General features: G+C 40.6%; 1 protein-coding gene across 1 annotated transcript in view; it reads right to left on the minus strand.

Moving 5' to 3' along the window:
* Nucleotides 1–15,872, minus strand: part of LOC139961009 (gamma-adducin-like) — a 42,595-nt gene that overhangs the window by 14,092 nt on the left and 12,631 nt on the right. The window contains exons 9-12 of the mRNA XM_071959795.1: nucleotides 12,930–13,094; nucleotides 11,695–12,111; nucleotides 10,566–10,675; nucleotides 9,631–9,723 (exon numbers count right to left, since the gene is read on the minus strand). Of these exons, the coding sequence (XP_071815896.1) occupies nucleotides 11,803–12,111; nucleotides 12,930–12,953 (333 nt within the window). The 5' untranslated portion in view covers nucleotides 12,954–13,094 and the 3' untranslated portion in view covers nucleotides 9,631–9,723; nucleotides 10,566–10,675; nucleotides 11,695–11,802. The remainder of the gene's footprint in view (nucleotides 1–9,630; nucleotides 9,724–10,565; nucleotides 10,676–11,694; nucleotides 12,112–12,929; nucleotides 13,095–15,872) is intronic.

Consider the following 15,872-nt stretch of genomic DNA (forward strand, 5'->3'; position numbering starts at 1 on the left):
TCTGCCAGCTAGGTTTCATCTAGGATGAACCACTGGTTCTGTGATCGAGTGGATAAAGGCAATGGCATTTGAAGCAATGAGGTTTGGCAATCAGGAGGTTCTATGTATGGTGGGTTTATCATCCAAGAGCAGTCTACAGTTTTCCCATCTGAAATGAGTTTCTAAATTTTATATAAAATGTTGAATTGGAAGCCACCCGTAGTGTAAGTTGTGATCCATACGCCTGTGCGCGGGCTTCTCCCACATTTGTGTTTGGTTAAGCTTTGTAAAAATAACTGCTCATTATCTATTTATTACAAGGGCCGTGTAACCCCATTCTTATCTTTGGTATGGTTGGAGGGGGTATCTGCATTTGTTGGATGTGTAGTGCAATTGGACACCAAGATCGATTAAGAAACAGAAAACCACATTTACATAATGTTACAGCTCTGATATGAATCTTTGCTTTATAAGAAACTCAAAGGACAGCCATTTATTTTACCACTCCGTGGAAGCTGGAATCCTTTTTATTTATCAACAGCATACATACACACCATAATTGAATGATAATTAAACAGTAACATAAAAGATAAAAGTACTAAAACTGAAAACATGATAAGAAAATGACATCCCTTGATCAAAGTACAGTGAACTGGAGCCTCTGGAGAGAGATGTATACTAATACAAGCCTTTTAATTAGGTTGTGATATTGTGTGTTCAATCACATCTATAATAATCAAAAATGTGGGTAATCATTAATAAGTACTCATTTGAGTGTGAAAATAAAGCCTACAGGTTGTCAAATAATTCATTGTTAACAGTTAGATCATATATTATTGCAGCATATATTATGTAACTTAATTATACTCAACTATCAGGGTGAACAATAGAGTTAACAACTCTACAGTAAAGGCTACCATTTGAATACTGTACTATTGTTACGCCCTGGGTTGTTCGGGATGCGTGTACCCCGTATTTAGAATGCGCCCAGGGCTACTAAGAATATGTTTTCCCGTTTTGTTTGAATAATTTACCCTGCGATTTGTTGTCCATTCATTCACCATTCCATTTACTTTTGTTTTATTATGCAGGTCTCTTTCGCTCTCCCCGTCGTCTGCCATCACCAGCATTCCAGGCATTCGCTCTTTTATTACGCGAGTTGTTCTGTTTACCGTTTATCTATTGTACTTTCACTTGCTCTCTTTACCTTGTTTAATTAAGACGTTGTTTTTCTTATGTATTTTGTTTTGTGGACACTTAATTTATTTCGTTGAAGTTCGGGCAGAGAACTGGAGACCAGCGGTGAGCAGCATGGCAATTAGAGTATAGTATTATTTTAAAGTCAAGGTTCATTTATTTTAGAGAGCGGGTCCGGGAGTGAGGGCTGACTACCGGGCGCGATTCCTTTTGTATTGTACAACTAATAATTTCCCGTCCTGGTTGGCTTCTTTGCATGTTATAGACTCCGGAGGTAGGGTCAAATTAGGGCTCTCCCCGGAGGTATTGCAGAAGTTAATCGGGGCGGGACCACATTAGGCAGTATTTGTTTAGTCTGCCGTTGGCGCCACGTGTCAGGTATTCACTCTCGTGATTCTTAAGAGCCGTGCTGCCCACGCCCTGGTATGTAGTGTATTTGTTATTTATTTAAACTGAATCTCTGCCCGGAACGTTGTTTGCTTTTATATTTGTGTACGGCAGAAAGTCACTGCCTTATTTTTGTTAAGTGTATGTTTAAAGTTAATTAAGCTATTAAATTGTTGATTTGAGACCCAGTTCTCTTTTACTATATTCTTCTCTCTTTTTTGTGTATTGGTTCAAGCCCTGCTAGCATAAGTCTTAGCCTCCCCCCTTCCCCTGCCCTGACATCAGGTGGCCTCCAGCTGCCTGATTTCCCACGCTACCGCTCGGCCGGGGTACAAGGGCGTTACAGAAATTGGTGTCAGAAGTGGGATTATTTTTGTCACCCCACCTCCCTATTTCAAGTTTGCTGGCAGGGCTTTGGAGCCCCATGGTATTTGCGAGTTATTTTTATTTTGACAATTTAATATCATACCAAGTTTCTTTACCTTTAAGTAAGCCTGGTTTCTGGAAGGAGGCGAGATGGCTGCACGACGAGAGAGTGAGGGGGACTCAGTGGAGAGGCTTATTGCCGAGATAGAGGCACTGGAGAGATAAGCTGAAGTTTGTCAATTTAATCTTACCAGGGATAGGGATTGGTTATATAATAGGGGTACTTCGCCAGGCAGAGGGGTTCGTAATTCAAATGCCTTAGGTGACTCGTTCCGTAAACCTATTATTATGCCAGATAGTTATGATGGGAGAAGAAAGTGGGATCATTAGCTGACTCATTTTACAGTCTGTGCGGAGATTAATGGGTGGACGGAATTAGAAAAATCAAAAATCCTGGTAGCTAAGTTAACTGGGCACGCCCAGGAGGTATATATGGGACTATCATCTACAGACCGTGGTAGTTATGAGACCACTGTAAACGCACTTTCTAGATTTTTTGCTCCAGCAGCCCTGACTAGCGCTAGAAGGGCAAAATTAAGATCTAGAGTACGGGCAGAGGGTGAGACCTTACCTGGGCTGTGCTCTTCAATCCGTCGGGAAGTGATAGAGGCTTATCCCGGCCTTGATATGCGAGCACATGACGAGTTAGCTCTAGAGTCTTTTTTGGGTGCTTTACGTGACAGGGATGCTAGGATCAGTGGCGTAGGAAGGTACTTTTGAGTGGGGGGGCTGAAGATCGATGGCCGGCCTGGGGGAGGGGTCTAAGGGGAGGGGGACACCCCCTCCCCTTTGGAATTTTTTGCATTTCCAGGTGGTCTCAGATGCAATTTGGTGCAATATAGCACACTTCAACACCCACTCCGTTTTGTAAACTTAATTTTGTATTTTCACCTGGCCTTAGATGCAATTTGATGCTCCAAATGAGATTTTTTTCTCATTTGGAAATGAAAAGGGGTTTTCTGACTTGCAAAGTGGGGGAGGGGGGGCGGAATGATACTTCCGCCCCTCCACATTTTTCACTGGGGGGGCTGGTACCCCCCAGCCCCCCCCCCCCCCCCCGGTTCCTACACCCTTGGCTAGGATTGTTGTTCGAAGGGGTAGACCCAAGACAATAGAAAATACTCTGCATCTTGCCCTTGAGGTGGAGGCTATTGACCAGGCAGAGGGAGTGATGAAACCCCGGCGTTCTGTCTATACTGTTTCGGCATCGTCGGATACGGTTGGCGGAATTACTGAAAGATTGGATAGGCTGGAAGTACAATTGGGAAAAGGTTTGGAGGACAATGCTAGGTTAAGTCAATTTGTTCAGCAAGGTCCGCCAGCGCCACCCCCTTTGACTGGGTCTGGGCCTGGTCCCATGCAGTGTTGGAGGTGTGGGCAGTTAGGTCACATTAGCCGGTACTGTCCCTCTAAGCCAAGTAGACAGGGATCGGGAAACTAGAGTCAGTCGGGGATGAGGGGTGCCCCTCGACTGAGCAAATTGAAGCCCTGCAACGTTTTGGAAATGGGGAGAAGGTCAAGTCAGGGGGAGCTTTGTGTGCAAATATATGTATCTCTAATACCGAGATTGCTTTTTTAGTAGATACTGGCGCTGGTACTACCATCATTAGTGTTCAGACATGGGAGCATTTATGCTCTGCAGGTAATTTGGCTCCACTTACTGAGACGGGAGCCAGTTTTGCCGATGTTGATGGTAGGCCACTCCAAGTAAAAGGTAAATGTAACTTAACCTTCAAATTTCAGATTCCAGTGCAAGTCCTAGTTGGCGGTATCACTGCCCCTGGTTTACTTGGAATTGACTTTTGAGAACATGAATGTTTGATACAATTGGGAGGTGAACCCCTATTGTTTGTTGGTAGGACCCGCTTAGCTGTTCCTCTTTGTGAGACTCCGCTGGATCAGCCAGTTAGGGTAGCACTGGTTGAGACAGTCTTTATCCCTGCAGAGAGCGAGATTATGGTGTCAGGGGTGTTAGAATTGATGTATGGAGTGCCCCCGGGGAAGCTGAATGGGCCAGGCCTACTGGAAACTAAACCTGGAGTGCCTGAAAGCCGCCATGTTATGGTTGGACTTGCTTTAGTTGATACTTCTAGAAGGACTGTCCCTATTAGACTATTAAATGGTACTTCAAATCCTGTAACATTGTACAAAGGTACCCATGTAGGCATAGTTTCCCCCATTGCCAACATTGTGGAGGTAGATGAGGTAGAGAACAATTATACCAGTGGGTTACCGGCCGAGATGGAAGATTTGCTCCATCGAAGTGGGGAGGGTGTACCCGATTGTGAGCGTATTCGTTTGAGGCAGTTTTTGCAGGATGACCGTAGTGTGTTCTCTTGCGAAGGTGACCCCTTAGGAAGGATTGGGTTGGTTAAGCATTGCATTGATACGGGTGATGCAACCCCAATCCGACAGCTCTCTAGGAGACTCCCCTTTCATAAACAGGTAGAAGCACAGGCCGAAGTGAATGAGATGTTGACGCAAGGCGTCATTTCTCCTTCTAAGAGTGCGTGGTCCTCCCCAGTGGTACTAGTGAAAAAGAAAGATGGCTCTTTGTGGTTTTGTATAGACTATCGTAGGTAAAATGATGTTACTAATAAAGACGCCTTTCCATTGCCTAGGATAGATGATAGCTTAGATGCATTGTCAGGGGCTAAGTGGTTTTCTACCCTTGATCTAAAAAGTGGGTACTGGCAAGTCGAAATGGACCGTAGAGACAGGGAGAAGACAGCCTTCTCAATGGGTAGTGGTCTTTATGAGTTTAATGTGTTACCTTTTGGATTGTGCAACGCCCCTGCCACTTTTCAGAGATTAATGGAGCAGGTACTTCGTGAGTTACATTGGCAAATATGTCTTATATATATCGATGATATAATATATGCCACCACGATAGAGGAGCATTTAGTACGCCTAGGAGAAGTTTTCGACCGATTAAGGGGGCAGGGTTGAGACTTAAGCCTTCCAAGTGTGACTTGCTCAAAAAGGAAGTCAAGTATTTAGGTCACATTGTCTCTGATCACGGGGTGGGTACCGATCCCAGTAAGATCGAAGCTCCCACAACACGTACTGAAGCAACTAAGGGGATTTCTGGGACTGTGTTCCTATTGCAGGAAATTTATTAGGAACTTTTCAGAAATTGCCAGTCCCCTACATGCACTAACAAAGAAAGGCCAAAGGTTTCTGTGGTCTGAGGAGTGTGAAGAACGATTTCAGACTCTGAAATCTAAACTGATGACAGCTCCTGCATTAGCCTACCCAAATTTTAGTCAGATGTTTATCCTTGATACTGATGCTAGCAATACAGCAATAGGGGCTGTGTTGTCTCAGACCATTCGGGGTGAAGAACATCCTGCGGCCTATGCCAGTCTTACGCTAAGCAGTAGTGAAAAGAAGTATTCCATAACACGTAGAGAGCTTCTTGCTGTTGTAACTTTTATTAAGAATTTCCGCCACTACCTTTATGGCAGGAAATTTTTGTTACGCACGGATCATGGCTCCCTCCGTTGGTTATATAACTTTAAATCCCCCGAGGGTCAGGTAGCTAGGTGGCTGGAAGTGCTGGGCACATATGATTTTCAGATAGAAACTAGGCCTGGCAGAGTGCATGCCAATGCAGACGCTTTGTCGAGAAGTGATCCCCCCATGGTGCATTCCGGAGCATTGCCTGCCAACCCTCCGAAAGAGACCCCAGGGTTATGTAACATAGTTACGGCGGACTCTAATTAGGTTGAGAGCTGTACCAAGGAGCAGCTCAGGGGGTACCAACTAAAGGATAGTAATATTGGGCCAGTGTTGAATTGGAAGGAGAGTGGTTCTCGTCCTCCCTGGGAGCAGATTAGTGGGTTAGATAGGGCGGCAAAAGCTTACTGGGGCCAATGGGACCTGTTAAGCACACTATCTTCTAAATGAATGGAAACAGTTAAAAAGATAGTTCATACTGTTCCAGTCTTTGATACACTGTGTATGAAACCGGTGGGGATTATAAAGGTAGGTTTTACACGCTTCACCATGATGTAAGAAATATAAGGGTAATAAAAGGAATATCATACCATCAAAGAATATATAACATTAACTCAAAGGTCACTGTACATCTTGTCCTTTGATGTTAAAGTCTCACTATGCATTCCATCTGGACGGTCTGAATAATAATGGTTTGGAGGTTTCTATTCTCGCTCGTTCTCTGAGATTCAGCCAAAATATTTGGCAAACAATGCACCTACAAGATTGTCTGCTTATTAACTACACAATGGTACCAAACTAGGGTTAGGGAACAGTTTGTTCGTGTTTATAACGGAAGGCATAATGGGGCTTTATACCTAAATATCACATGAAAGTAAGTACAAACAATGAAGGATATTCATCAGAACACAACTACGAGGCAAGTTATAAAACCAACCAATTTACTCAGTTTTGAAATGTAAGTAAAAACAGAGGAGCTGTGTGCTATTCATGACCAACATTTTTGTTTGTGTTTACGTCGTATGAAAAACTCAAAATACCCATATCCGAATGGATTTAAAGAAAAATTGATACCATAGAAAATAAGTTGACAGTCGGGTCAAGTAGCTACTAGATAGTTCCCTAAAAACACTTTAAAGAGTTTTACTTCAGCACTGTCGAAATGGGTGCAATTAGTCTGTAAATATATGATGCTTGGCATGGCAAAACATGGATGGGACAGATATTGAGACTTTCATATTTAGAGAGGACAGAAACAAACAAACAAGCAGAGACTTAAAGTTGAATCCAGATGTCCTTTTATCACTGAATGGAGAATCGGTTGAGAGAGCATTTCAGAGACGAAGACTGCATTGAAAGCTAAAAGATCAATCAATTTTGTGAAGTAGCATTTAACGTACTACACTTTTCATTCAATTCTAATTACCACCAGGTGAAGGCAATATTATGCAATATTTCTGTACGAAACCCTTGGTGTATTTCTCCCCCTCCGACCCACGCCCAAAGAGGTGCAACTTCACATGGCTAATTAGCCTGATCACCTCTGTCCCTTCTGCTATATGAAAAGTCAAGTAAGACATCTTGATCCTCTCTTACATTTGATCTTTCTGTGGTTTTAAGAATTTTGCATATTTTAAATATTCAGGGTGGCATTTAACCCCCCACTTCCCCACACCCATCACCCTTCACCACCAAGAAAAATGAAAATGGATGAAGTAAACAGGGTGAGAGAGAACTTCAGTTGCTACTGATGTTTGTTCTAATAATGTCCTCATAGATAATACAGAAACCTCAAGTCTGCAATATAAATCCACCGTGACAAAATGATGATATTTCGGTTGCTTTTATTCCCAAGATGCGCTATTGTCCTTGTTTTGTTATTAAATTTATTTCCTATTCCTGTTGGCCTGGTTACATACCGTCACGAGAATCCGACAGTGGCGCATCCTGGTCGACCGAGTGGGGAAGGAAACCAAAACTTGCAACAACATCAACGACAACGACAGAGTAAATACAGACTTGTGACACGTTGTGACAAGTTGTGACAACGTCACAGCAAAATCACATCATTGTAGCAAATGCCCAAAAAGATGGCTGAATTAAGAAAGAAAACAGTTTCTCCTTTCTCCCCTCTTTTTGGTCGAGGCAACATCGTAGTTTGGAGAGAAAGTCAAGCAATTTTGGGGGATCTAGTTTAAGGAGATTGAAGAATGACAGGGTTTAAAGGTGACATGCACTACTGTAATTTGACTAAAAGTGGAGCTATATTCCATGCAGGCAATTTAGATTAAAGGAGCACTTTTTTCCCCATTTTTTTGTTTCAAACTGTTTGTTAGTCAAACACTAAAACTAGAAACAGTAAAAACATGGTAAAGACTAACGCTAACAGCTAATATGGACATAGTCGGAGGTTAAAACTTCCTCTTTGTGTAATTTCTATCATTTGCACATCGATTATGTTCGTATTTGATATGGAATACATGGTTTGGTGTTTTATTGAGATTTTTCAAGCTGAATGCTACTTTAACTGAACAATAAACATAGAGTCTGGCAGGATCAGAACCGATGTTTTCAGAAAATCTGGCAAATCTAAAATAATATTCTTTGAGAATCTCTTGGGTATTAATTCTCTAAACTATAGTTTCATTATGAAATTATCTTCTTGTATTTTTTTCTTTCTGATGTTCAGCAAAGATACACACATTACCATAAAAACATTTTTTCATGCAAAAAAGGGTGAAAGTGAAGCTTACGAAAACAATATCACTTCAAAAATAAATTCAAAACAAAACACTCAATTGAAAAGTAAACAAAAGCTGCAGGCAAGTCTTTCAAACATGTGAGTCTAGTCAAACCGATCCGAAAACAACTGCAATTTGGGGGGTGGGGATAGGTGGGGGTAGAGGTTGGGTAGAACAGCACTGATCAAACCGAGTTCACCAACAAAAGTAAAGCAAAGCATTGATTTATGACTCACATTAAAGGTGACATGATTTCTACACTTAAAACCAATCACTTTGTGTAATCATTAATGAAGAATATCAAAACAAGCCATAACTGAAAGATATTTGTTTCCGAGTAAGCTGGCTTCAGTAAGTTGAGATTGATCAATTAATTCGATCTTATCAATGGAAGTTTGTTCAACCTATTGATTTTAACATGAAGTGCAACTCCAGTGGCATATCCAATTACTAGCTTCAGTGTCAATTTACCCACACATTTTACTGGGTGGAGTGCAGGGGTGGTGGGAGGAGGGCTAATATCTCAACTTTTCCCTGTAGCTCATGTACTTTCTTGTGGTACATTCACTGATATTACTTACATAGAACCTAACGGCAGGAATGTGGAGACCATCCGTCATTTTCACCACACTTTATTAAGTACACATGAATCGTATCCTAACGACTGTCACACCAGGCACATTGATAAAACAAAATTGCCCCCCCCCCCCTTCCTTTTATTTTCTCTCTTTCTATTACTTAGTGCTTGTTTTGGATTAATGATGAAGATTTTTCCAATTTTTCTAAGCAAGGATACTTAAGTCTTTGGCAGCCCATTGGTAGGTGCGGTCAAGATAATGCTTAATCAAATAACATAAAAATAAGTGTTGGGATTGGGGGATAGGCCAGCCAAGCTATTACCTAACTACAGACAGAAAAAAAAAAGACTTTCTATTCTTAAGTAAACTGGTACCTTGATCAAACTTTACCATATTATTAGATCTTGATCAATGTTTACAATATTATTAGAGGGTCATCGGGCTGATACAAGTGGTTTACTCTCGAACCAGTGTAAAAGCTTCAATGAAACAGGACACTGTTGTGCTGGTATGAGACGCGTTAGAACACAACAGGTAGCGAGGGCGCTTTATTCTGTCCTTGTCTACAGTAGCATACCCGTACAACTGCTATGTACCCCTACACCAACTTATTACGGTCTTGTCCATGAAACAAAAAGCCTTATCAGCTGACATACTACTGAACTTAGTCGGTATACTTTATACTAGTATGCAAATCATAAACAATCTATAAACAGAAATAGGTGGGTGGCTCTGCTCTTCATAATCTAAAACAAGAGATATCCTTTAAGAATGTGGACTTAATAGATAAATGCAGAGGGGGTGGGGGGTGGGGAGAAGAATGGAAGGTAGGGGGGCCAGAGACAAGGAAAATTCCAACGCACCTGTGTTCTCCAAGCATCTCCATAAGTTATACCTGCCAGAACTTCAGAGATGGGTCCAGGGTGTGTCTTATCCCCAAAACGCTCTTGCCTAATCTGAAATTCAAAGAGTAGACAACATCCTCGTTGGTAACATTATAACACTTCTATTCATAGTCTCTCTGCCATTAAGGATGAGGCATTAAAAATTCATGCCTTTTGCCACCGCGGTCCTGGCACCAGCTGCAAGGAGCATGTGGCATGAGTGCTAAATGCCTCGTTCTGTTGGATGCAGGTGTGACCTCATCAAATTTTCATTTCTGGGTAATATGGTTACGGAAACTTCACCGGCAGACACTCTTTGGGACATCTATCAAAGATGTCAGAATGACACAACACATAACATAGCACTAAGAAGACACATAACATAACACTAAGAGGACATTGAATAGTGATACTAAGGAGGAGTGATTTAAGAATGTTTAAAGTTCTCACAGCAAATTTTTGAGGCTGGCTAAGGGTCTGCTGTGTGTAAAATGATCCTGGGTGGGAAGGGGGTCGGGGGCGTGAGGAAATATACACCCACCCGCTTCAACCTACCATAAAAATACAAAAGTAGTAAATACCACATCTTAAAAAACTTTCTTGGGTGAACCCTCCCTACATGTGGAAATGGCTCCCTAAATGGGGAGTCCGCTCCCTCCAAGGGGAGAACCCTACCTACGTGCGGAGTCCGCTTCAACGAATCCAGGGCAACACCCACTGATACACTTTTACATTATCTTTTTTTTTTACCACTTTTTCTATAACATACCAGATACATCATTCACTCCTCGGAAGACCGAATTAGGGGAAAGGCGAAAAAATGGGAAAGAAGTGAGAGGAAGGAGAAAGTGGTGACAAATAACAAAAATAAAACAATCAATTAGAAATAACAGTGTATAACGTCATCAACGTACAGTTTAACCTTCTTCTTGTACTCCTTATGACCTTGTCCCTGTCTTGCAAACTGTTGTAGATCGGTGATAGCGACTGCATCACCACTCTTGGGGTCCTTGTCACCTACCCACTGTGAAAAATGTAACCAGAGAGAAGAGTTACTGGGTTTCCATTTGGCCTGTTTCCTACAAGATTTCTAACCGCAGGAGCGTAGCCAGGGGGCGAAGGGGGAGACCGCTCCCCCCCCTCAATTTTTTTTTTGTATTTTTTTTTTTATGATATGGAAGTTTTATAGTAGCTGTTATAAGAGGTTTTAATATCATTAACTGTGTCTGAATTTTCGAAACTTCCCTGACCAACATTCTTCATCATACTTCCCTCTACTCGTGCAATTTTGACAGGTCTGTTAGGGGTTGAAGGTTTTTTTTCTATATATTGGTTGTCCATAGATGATATTTTGTGCAACATTATGGGCATGTTTGAAGTGAATTTTTTATTCAGATTCTGAACAAATAATGGGCTTTAAAACCTTGAAAAGTGGGGCTGACGGGTATTTTGGGCCGTTACGTAGTATTACCTACAAAAGCAATGATCCACAGGAGATGCAATGAGGTCCAACATGATGTGTGACTGGTGTCAATCTTAAAATAGGTAATGGATGGAAAAAAAAACTATTTGGAAAAAACTTGGTTCTCAGGCAAAAGTGTACATCTGGTTGGTCATTTTCAAGCCTGAGAAGTGCCATTTTCGGTGATCTGGGGGCTATCAAAACCAGAAATTTTCTTGTACGCTGCTTGCCAACCGATGGTGGCGCTCCGCTTAGTTAGTAATATACAAAATATCACAAAGCGCGAGAACAATTTGGGGGATGAAAGTTGCTACGCACCTGCACCCAAGCAAATGTACCCCATCAATATTTGAAACAAATCACCGCCCCGGATCACATTGTCCAGAATGGTGACAATCCCGCTTCCCCCTCCCCCCAACAACCCTTCTATCCTTGTTCTCCCTCTGAAAAGATCAAACATTTGCTAAATAAATAGCAAACAAACAAAGGATGACTAACTTCTGATAATTCCATCTGTAGGACATTTTAGATTTATATTTTTTTGTTTCTGGAAAGTGCTAAAATCAAAACATTTTCATCACCTTGGCAAGTGCCTCTTTGATGTCTTGAATTGTCAAAGTCCCCAAATTGCCCAAAATTAAGGATTGTGTCGGGTGATTCTGTCAAACAGATGATGTGCCTACCACCAATTACATGTCACTACTACTCAGGTGTATCTTTGTCTTGTAGCCCTCGTCTTCCCCTTCCTCTCCCCAGTTGGCGTACTCTTGGGCTACCTTCACCTTGGAGTATGTGTTTGGCGTGTTCAGCCATTTCGTCTTCTCCTCTGCCTGCCTCCTGTTCAACATCTTGATCGGTGACTCGTATCTGCTCTTCTCAAATTCGTTGTCGTAGATGTAGATGAAGTTGGTGGAGGCGGCTGGGTAGGCGACGTCGCTCTTGGGCTTCAGTTCGTGTCTCACAAACGGCTGGCCGTACACGTTGCCTGTTATGTAACCCTGTAACAAATTAAAAAGTTCCTGTGATCAAATTTTTGTGCTGGTTGCAGATCTAAGTCACTCTTACATCTAACATCAGCAGCACAACATTCCTCCATCTTTGCTGTTTTACTTATGAAATGATTACATATCAAGTCTTCCACAAGTATCTCTTTGAAAATCTCACATATTCGCTGTCTTTGGTGCATTCAGGACAAACTAATTGGAACATTCTGTTTCTATGCCATTTCCATGAAATATTGCACAATTTTGGATGCAGGTGATCTTGAAAATATTTTCAAAATGGGTGGGGTGTGCAACAGATCACATGGGGGAGCTTCATGAAGTTCCCCAAACCGATAAAGTATCGATTATGTTCAATAGCGTATGAAACCATTCTGATTATTAAGTCAAGAGCTTGCCAATACTATATATATATATATATATATATATATATATATATATATATAGTGAATCTAAGAGAGTATCAAGCTGTAACAATTAGTTTCAAGTAAGACACAAATCAAATCGAATGGTGTATCCAACCATCCTGATACGTCACAGCTGTTTACTTTGACTGAACGAAGCTACCTGCTTATCCACACTGACTTCCTACAACTCACTTCTCACTGAATTATCTCACTTAATAAAGCGTATTAGCTTGGTACACATATGATCAAAAACCTCATACGTTAACTAGCGACGCCATCGGTTGGCAATTAGCATAGTAAATGCTAGCTATGTTTGCCCAGATCTTTAAATGCAAATAAGGCTAGTTGGTCTGCTGCACAGACGTTGCAGGCCAAGTGAGTTGGAATTTTTGCATTTTGAAATCTTACCATATTGTCCAAATGTCTCATCATGGCTTCAAACTCCAGTTTACCGACCTTCAGTTTGTGTCCTGTCTCACTGACCCCACCTGCGTCCTTGGCAGTCGCTTCGCCGACCTTGTCTCTGACTTCATCCGGTAGGTGGATGACATTATCCAGGCCTACAGCATGTATCTGTCACGAATAATTAGCATACGGTAAAGCGTTTGAATGCAGTTTGTTGCTACATTATCGAACACAAGTCTTACGAGCGACTCTTCTAATCTCTCTTATTCCTCCTTTGTCGTTTCTCATTGCCGACTTTGCTCTGCTGGTCCTAACACTACTAAGGAGATTCTTATATTTGTCATCTTGTATATGCCATCCGAAGAATGAAACTCAACAATTTCATATAAGAGGACGACAAAATCGTACATGATTTGCCGAAGAAACCATCCGTTTGGCATTTATGCTTCAAAAATACAAGACCCACTAAAGAGTCGTTTTTAGCTTAAATCTGGTTTGAAATTTCGTCCTTTTGATGAAACCTTTGAATCCTTCTCAATTGAAGCATTTTGTCTTCCATCTCTCTGTCAAGGGACAAAAGAGCTAAATACTGCCATTACAGAACAAGCAGAGAAATGCACTTCTCCTTCAACAGGCAAATATTTGAGCCAACTGTCTGTCTGGGCAATAATACTTCATTTGTTCCTATCCAACAAAATTTTTTTGTCTGTCAACAAAACTGGACCAAACTTGGCTATTTGATTATTTGCTCTTTAATGAACAAAAAGATGTCAACTTCTCTATGGTGGATATAACCAATGCCTGGATTCTGCAAAGCACCTTGATAGCAAACAGGCAAAAGCATTATGTACAATATGTATGAGGTACAATAGAAGCATTGTAACACTATCAGGAAAACGAATGTTTGTGTTTATAAGCCTCTTCTCCAAACGATTTGATACAGAATCCTGTGGATGCCTGCGGGCACAAGCTGAGCTCATCAAACTTACAAAGACCCTCAGGAGCATCCCAGCTTTCCTTTCATGATGTTAGTGTCATCACATTAGTATTTATAATACGCTTTCTGGCCAAGGTGAAGTGCACAGGCACGGCAGTATTTGAATATACCGCGGAGGATTGAAAACTGAAGCCTTTCCAAAATCTCATCGATCATATTCATAGACTTACTGTTTTAGTATTCTGTGCTTAATACTCCCTTTTGAACAGATATTTATTCCTCTTGAATTTTATTCAACTTTTATTAGCAGATTGAATTTGAGTTCGCAGAAATAAATGTTTCAGTTTTTGAGTCGGACTAAATTTATTCCAGTCCTTGCAGCCCGACTGAACTTTATTAACATTAGACTGAAACTTGGAAGAAAATAAATTTTATCCCACAGCGATAGGCCTAGGCCTAAATATCCAATAATGGATGTTCAGAACTTGCTGCAGTTATCCAAGAATATGGAAAATATTGTTGACCCATCGAAGAAGACCAAGCCTAAAAAATGTGTTATTTATTGGATGAAAGATCAACAAGTTAGTACAGAGTCGGTGATGGACAAAGAAAATGCAACTGAAAATGCAGTCTGCTTGATAAAGTGGAGAGGAAAGCGGCCGTATTCTAGAAAAATCATCAAAATAAGTGGTATGTTGACCTTTTTTCTGTTTCATTTCTATGTGTAATCATATGAAACTTTCTGACAGTGGCACAATAACCAAGATCAACTTCTAATTTTATCCTGTCTAGTGCAACGATAAACAGCATATTTGCAGTTAATAAAATTAATAATCAAATTAAAATAAGACAAGGCTACATGTGTAGAATATTTCTTGTTTAGGCCTAAACTTATAAGGTTACTACAGTTAAGCTTATTCTTATGGGTGCATGGGGCAATACCTATGTTTGGTAATTATTTGGACATTCAGTACTTGGATTAGTTTCCTAGTTTTACCTAGTCAAACTTCACGTTCAAGTCTGACGTTTCTCTTACCGTACTACAGAGATTTTACTTACCATTGAAATAGCGTTATAAAAATGCAAAACATTTGAGTGTTGGGCATGCAGGGTTTAATGTGATTACATTTCTGTTTTTCATATGTGGTTATATGCAATGGCCAAATTTTTTATCATTTTAATAATTATTACAGGGGGGGAGGGCTAGTAAGGTTATATATAAACTTTGTGACATGTTGTAAGACATGTGTAAACATGCTTGCTTGCAAAAAAAGTGGGGTCTAAAGCCACCCATCTCTCCCTCGCGTTGCGACGTCCATTATGCACTGAATATTATATATTATATTTTCCGTTTCTGGTGGGTGGTTATTGTGCCAATGTATATTTGTGCCCTATCATTATTAATTATTTCTATTTGTTTTATGTTCAGAGTACATTCACAGTATGTGTGGCAGAAACCAGTGGACAGAGCCACAGCCACAAGCGATGAACAAACGGTTTGCATACAAGTGCATGAATGCTACAAGAAAGATACATGAAATTGAAGAAGCTGTATTTTATTTTTGTTTTGTTTTGTAATTTTATAGTCGTTGCATAAAAAAGGAGACTTCAGAATTCTGGTTATTCTCATTATTTGTTTGGAGAGTTTTAATCAATAACTAGGACAACAAGCTGGCCAAATTCCTAACTCTCCTTACAATGGAACTGATTAGCATACAAGTATTCAATAAGTATTTGAGTAAGTATTCAAAAACCTGTTAAGCCTTCATAAAATAACTAATTAGCATACAAGTATTCGAATACTAGCGAATAAGTATTCGAGTAACTATAAGTATTCGTCAGAGCCAAATTATTTAAATGAGCGAATACTTATATGTAAATGAGCTAAGTATTCAAATAGCTATTCCAAATCTACTCGAATACCTATTCGAATACCTATTTGAATACCTAACAGGTATTCGAATACTTCACTCATTTACATATTTTGGCTCTGAGGAAGGCTTATAGTT

The sequence above is a fragment of the Apostichopus japonicus genome, chromosome 20 (assembly GCF_037975245.1).
Source record: "Apostichopus japonicus isolate 1M-3 chromosome 20, ASM3797524v1, whole genome shotgun sequence".
Taxonomy (NCBI): domain Eukaryota; kingdom Metazoa; phylum Echinodermata; class Holothuroidea; order Aspidochirotida; family Stichopodidae; genus Apostichopus; species Apostichopus japonicus.